At 43.8% G+C, this 6,714-nt stretch overlaps 1 protein-coding gene across 1 annotated transcript; it reads left to right on the top strand.

The window, feature by feature from the left end:
• Nucleotides 1-5,017: 5,017 nt before the first annotated feature.
• Nucleotides 5,018-5,593, top strand: LOC145286462 (protein CFDP2-like). The gene has a single exon (XM_080135371.1). The coding sequence runs from the start codon at nt 5,018-5,020 to the stop codon at nt 5,591-5,593; it is 576 nt and encodes a 191-aa protein (XP_079991497.1).
• The last annotated feature ends 1,121 nt before the right edge of the window (nt 5,594-6,714 follow it).

Here is a 6,714-nt window from a genome sequence, read left to right as displayed (position 1 = left end):
GTCGCCTGATGCTACAGGACATGAAGGAGATGAGAGAAGAGAGATGAGGGATGATAGATGACACGCACTAGGAGTTTGTTTAAAGTGAAGTTGGTTTTTGTAAATATGGCCTCACTTTCTTGTCCCAACCAGCCTGATCCCACAGCAAGACAGGGCCAAGGCAGCTGGAGGCCAGGTGGGATGCAGGAGCTGCCAGAAAGGGGTTGAGTACGCCAGCTCGCTGTCTACAGGGCTCTATTTTGAGGTTTATGGCCATGGTCCTCCTCCTTGGTGGTCCATTCTGATTATAAATAAATGAAACAGAGTTTGGTCCTGGTTGTTTGTCCAATCTGGTGAACTCTCCGCCTAATGGTGTTGCACCAGCATCGTCCTTTCAAAAGTTTTGGTAGGCCACCACTCAATGGATAACTAACATGTGAGAGATTTAGCCAGGAATCGAAAAGTGCTACTCTACTCAGAGCCCCCCCACCCCCTAACAACTAGCATTTTAACTTAAACAAATGGAAAAATTCACATTGTTTTTTTCTTTCATTTTGCAGACCGTTCAGTGGAATTTCTATGGTCATCATTATGAACCAATTTATTTTTGTTTAGATCAGTCGGGGATGTGTTTTCAACAATCAGTTTGGCACTATTTTATTTTTGTCGACCTGAGGTATTTATTTTCTCTTTGATAAGGGGTTTAGTTTATACCTAATCGTTTGAGGCACGTCTACCAGAGAATGCCAAAGAAAGGCGCTAATCCGAGAGAATTGGATTTTCAACTTAACACTTGATTTGTGTCTAACTGGAAATAAAATAATTGAAGCCTCCCTACTTTCACATTCTCCGCTCGCCGCAAGCCTTGTGTGCCGACACTCTTCATACTTGCCCCCTAACCCTAACCCGACGGAGCCTCTCATTCTTATTTTGCCTATGTGGCACAGCATCATTCCAAGAGCAACAAAAATTATTTCAAACAAAATTGTATCAGTATTAATTTTGAAAAAAGTACCTAATTTACTTGATCACTATGTTTTATGCCTACAGACACTAGTGTTTCATACTTACGCAATCATCAGTGCAAGAAGTGATGATTACTGCTGGTCATGGGGCCCAAACCCAGTTTACAAAGTCAACATTAGCTTTGCAAGCTAGCATTCTTCCCTTCGACCATTAAGAATTAACTATTAAAAAGTGAATTAAGTTGCTTATGAAGCCATGCAAGTGAGCTTGTCATAAAGCAAACAAGTTTGTGATGCACGCAGATAATTTGTGGCCTTGTTCTCAATTCACAAATAAGGTTCAACTTGAATTTTACTAGAATTTTTTTTATACCCACAAACACTGGTATTTAACGTTTATGCAATCATCAGTGAAGGCAGTAATGATTATTGCTGATCACAGGAATCGAACCCAGTCAACAAAGTTAACATACAAAGCTCGTTCCAAAAATGGAGTATTGTTGCTACATCTAACCTCTCTCTCTCTCTCTCTTAGACACGATATAAAAAAATTCTAACCTTAAAAGATCCAGTCTCTGTCGAATGGCCACAGTGCTGCATACATTGTTTTACATGTACTTCCACAGAATATGAAGTTATCTGACTTGTACTCCCTTAAGTAAATTACCACCAACATACCCGACTGGCAGCAAAATCCCACTCCTTCATTGTATTACAAGTATCTAACTGCTAGATACCCTCTTTGGTCGAACTAGAATTTCTTCCTTGCTCCCTGTTTCCTCGACCAGCAAAAATTTAAATGTAAAGTAAACAAACATCTTGTTGCTGAGCTTTTCGTTCAGTTTGTTGCACTCAATTTGATTCCTCTCATATAGTCGCTCTAAGGCTTCAGTGAGAATATATTTTGAATAATAAAAAAAGTGTGACGGTTATGTTTCCAGGCACGTCACTAAGGATTAAGAATTTAATCACATCACCTCCACAGCATATGTTTAATCACATCACCTCCACAGCATATGTTTAATCACATCACCTCCACAGCATATGTTTAATCACATCACCTCCACAGCATATGTTTAATCACATCACCTCCACAGCATATGTTTAATCACATCACCTCCACAGCATATGTTTAATCACATCACCTCCACAGCATATGTTTAATCACATCACCTCCACAGCATATGTTTAATCACATCACCTCCACAGCATATGTTTAATCACATCACCTCCACTTACCTGACTGCTCATATTCACCTCTGCACTTGATACCCTAACGAAATGCCACCCCCAGATAAGTGTACATCTTCATCATGAGATGACACGTTCCGTGTAAACTAATAAAGCTATTGTCACGGTTGTGTGCATCTGCGGGCATGCATCCGTTCAATGAAAACGACGTGCAACTTGAAAAAAGAACAAAAAGATTTTGTCACTTCTTGGATTGTTTTCGGCTGTGACGGTAGTGTGCGGTAGCAGGGATCATGAAAAAGTCGCCCTCTTAACTGGATAGCACAAGGACATCAATTAAGAGTACTGAGACCATGGAAGGAGGAGGAAGAAATATGAAACAATATCTTCGATCCGAACAGAATTAGAGAGATGGATTTGTTGCATCCAAAAGCTTATTGTGTTTTGCGCCAGGAACCCTGTTGGATGAACTCTACCTGGATCTATATATATGGATTAATATCTCCTACATGGATTACCCAATCGACAGGCTGTTCCTTTATATATATATATATATATATATATATATATATATACAATGTGCCTCAATGGATGGCAAGTGTCTGTAGGTATTTAATTATTATAGTAAAAAAAAGATAATTATGACAGCCCCTTTAAGAAATACGTTTCTTATCGTTGAGCACTTTCTGTTGAATTAAAAAGTCGGTCAATTTAGCTCTTATGCGTAGATCATCGTATAACGATTTGATCACTGTCTGTCTGACGTAATGAACATTTAAATTAAAAATGTTTAAAATTCAACGCTATTTCACATGATTAATGGTAGCCGAATGGATACGACCTCCGCTAATCGAGCCAGAGATGTCTCGTGTCGCGGGGTTCGAATCGTTCGACTGGTAGTAATCGTGACACCCTGCACTGAAGAATCCCGAAAGGATGAAACACTAGTGTCTGTAGGTATTTAATTATTATAGTAAAAAAAAAATAATATATATATATATATATATATATATATATATATATATATATATATATATATATATATATATATATATATATATATATATCTTCTTGGCTGTACTTCGCAAACGAAGATTCTATGAATGGGGTTGTCCACATCGACTGCAGGCACACTTGTGGCTGACGAGCCTGCTGTGGGACAAGCAGGTTTGGCCACAGCGGCTGCAGTCAAAAGTTGCGTAAGGTGTGGCTGCTGAAGCTTCGCGAATCTTCCTCCTGCAGTACTTCTCCTGCAGATTCTCTGCGCGGGAGATCTCAAAGGATGCGACAGCCATGTGGACAGTACATTGACAGGTATCATGGTCAGCAGTGAGAGCAGACCACTGGAGGTGGTCAATTTGGTAGTCACTGAGGGACTTCTTCAGAGAGTTTTTCTATATTTTCTTCAGTGCCCCTCTGTCATGATGGCCAGTAGAGAGTTCACCATATAGGGCTATCTTGGGCAAGCGATGATCCTCCATTCTGGAGACATACCCAACCCAGCATAGCTGTGACTTCAGCAGCATGGCCTCGATGTTGGTGAATTCTGCCCGCTCGATGACTTCAACATTGGTGACATAGTCACTCCAGTGGACGTTGAGAATAATGCGAAGAAAGCGCTGATGAAAAGGCTTGAGGAATTGTAATTGGTGGCAGTAAATTGTCCATGACTCAGAGCCGTATAGGAGGGGGGAGAGTACTACGGCTCTATACACATTGATTTTGGTGCAATTTTTTAAGTGTCTGTTTTTCTAGACTCTGTTGTACAATCTGCCAAAAGCGCTGTTTTCTTTGGCCAGTCTGTTATCTATTTCCCCGTCGAGTTTGACATCTGATGTGATGGTACACCCCAGGTAGGTAAACTGGTGAACAGTCTTCAACTTACTCTTGCCAATAGTGATGTGGGGAGGGGACTTTACTCTACCTGGGGAGCTGGCTGGTGGAAGACTTCCGTCTTTTTAAAACTGACCCTGAAGAGCTGGGCAGCCTCTGTGAAGCAGGATGTGAGGCGCTGCAAGGCTTTTTCGGTGTGGGCAACAAGGGCAGCGTTGTCGGCAAAGAGGAGGTCTCGGATCAGTTGCTTGCAGCCTTTTGAGGTTGAGCAGACTGCCGTTGAAGCGATAGTGAATGTAGACAGCATCGTCATCATCAAAATCTTTGATTGCCTCCAAGTGCTATGTCCACTTCAACTGATGGACTAAACCATGTGAGGGGGTGGTGTCTAACATTACACTACTGGGTATACGAACTTCATCTGAGGTCACCAGCCAGAGGGAATGGGCTCCATGACGAGCTCATTAGCCAATATGTTTCCCGTGCCTCTGGGGAAGGTTTTTAAGCCAGAGGCTTGGGCAAGGACAGTCTGACGTAAAACCTATGACCTGAGGACCTCGCTGTCACCGTCCCAGTTCGCTGGGCCATGACAGATGAGCCACGGGTGTAAAGTGTGGGACCAGTACTGTGCACACTGCACTTCACCGTAAAAATCCACTGCACAGGCTTGAAGGACACGTCCACGTCCAATTGCCACCAACTTTACCAAGTCATGTAGCGATGGGAAAGGGGTGAAAACGACAGGTGGAAGATGATCACTGGGAGCCGCAGTTCCAAATTTTGCATGCAGGTGGTTCGGTATATTGGTCGCCTGCCGTTGACCCTGGAGATGACAACATCACTTGGCAGCACCCTGAATGATCAAGCAGCCTTATCTAGGGACCTAGAAAATGTGACCTAACAAAAGCTCGTTTCCGTCACCCCCAGTTGGCTTGCCACAATCAATGGGCATCTCCCAATGCGGTCGAAATACTACAAATAAAGGAAGGTATACACCCACCTGTAAGGGTGCGAAAGCACTAAAGCTGGCATGTTGGAACATTAGAACTATGCTAGACAAAGATGACAACAACAGACTTGAGCATCATTCTGCTTTGATTGAACTTGAGCTGTCCAGGCTGGATATCGACATCGCTGAACTTAGCAAGGTTCGCTTCACTGGAGATGGCAGCCTTCAGGAACATGGTGCCGGATACACCCTCTTTTGGTCTAGGAAACCTGCAACGAAGGGCCATTTCTTGGGCGTTGGCTTCCTGGTCAGGACTTCCATCGCTTCCACACTGGAAAGCCTTCCAACTGGTCATTCTGACCGCATTATTTTCATGTGCCTCCCTCTGAGGAATAAGGAATTTGCTACACTTCTCAGTGTGTATGCCTCAACTCTTCAAGCTGTACCTGCAGAAAAAGACAGATTTTACTCAGAGCTCCGTTATGTACTGTGGTGCACCTCTGCAGCTGATAAGATGATAATCCTTGACGACTTTAACGCCAGAGTGGGCCGGGATGCAGTTGTCTGGAGAAGAGTGCTTGGCAGACATGGCATTGGCAACTGCAACGAAAATGGGCGTTTGCTGCTGGAGTTTTGCAGTACGCTAAGAGACTGCAGAGATGTCTTACACACATGAGTGACGCCTAGTTGAAAAATCTGGCTGCACTTTAAATCCAAACCAAGGAAGGGAGGGCCACCCAGGAAAACGTATAAGCTTAGTAAACTACAATCAGGTGAAGTGAGAGCTATCTTCCAGGCAGGCTTTAGCGGCTTAGAAAAAGTTCCCTCACCTGAACGACTCTGGGCTCAACTGAAAACAGCCATCATGCAGACATCTGAGAAGGTCCTGGTGTTTTCCACTAAAAAGAAGCAGGATTGGTTTGATGAAAGCAATGAAGAAATACGAAAATTGTTTGAGAGGAAGAGATCAGCCCACCGAGCCTACTTGGCTCGCCCGTCCTGTCCACTGAGGGAAGCAGCCTTCCATCACATCTGCAGCAATCTCCAGTGCAAGCTTAGAATCTTAAAGAACGAGTGGTGGTCCCACCTCACAGTAAGAATGTAGCGGTATGCAGACGCTGGTAACTACACAGGTTTTTATGAAGCCCTCAAGACAGTGTATGGCTCCACACACCGCGTCCACTGTGTAATGTGGATCACCAGACGCTCCTCATGGATGGAGCATCCTGAACCATTAGTCTGAGCATTTCTAGGTTCTCTTCAGAGCTGACCGGGTCGTTTAGGACTCAACATTCCTTCATATCCCTCAACTGCCAGCCAAAGTGGAATTGGAAGAACTCAATGTGGCCATAAAACAGTTGAGTAGAAAGGCGGCAGGAATCGACAGGATCCCATCAGAGATCTGGAAATATTGGAGGCCCAGCATTGCACAGCAGACTCTATGTGCTCCTTGTCTGTTATTGGGAGCAAGGAAAACTTCCACGGGACCTCTGTGATGCAGTCATTGTTACCTTGTACAAAAACAAGGGCGAAATGTCAGTTCTGCTCTAACTACCGGGAGATCACTCTGCTCTCCATCACAAAAATCCTTGCCCGTTTGCTCCTAAACAGACTGATACCTTCCATCACAGAATACCACCTCCCAGAAACCCAATATGGTTTTAGAGTAAACAGGGGTACCACAGACATTTGACACAGTGAGCAGGAAAGGGCTTTTGCTGATTTTGGAGTGCCCCCCCCCCCCCAGCTTCTCAGCATGATAGTTCAGCTGTATGAGAACCAGAGCAGTCAGGTCAG

This window comes from Euprymna scolopes, chromosome 10, assembly GCF_053919585.1.
Source record: "Euprymna scolopes isolate OS-2025 chromosome 10, ASM5391958v1, whole genome shotgun sequence".
Classification (NCBI taxonomy): domain Eukaryota; kingdom Metazoa; phylum Mollusca; class Cephalopoda; order Sepiida; family Sepiolidae; genus Euprymna; species Euprymna scolopes.
The sequence above is the reverse complement of the archived record's forward strand: the minus strand, read 5'-3'. Positions and strand labels throughout refer to the sequence as shown.

Excerpts from the sequence above, each read along its gene's own strand:
- LOC145286462 (XM_080135371.1), top strand. The coding sequence starts at position 5,018 with ATGCTAGACAAAGATGACAACAACAGACTTGAGCATCATTCTGCTTTG.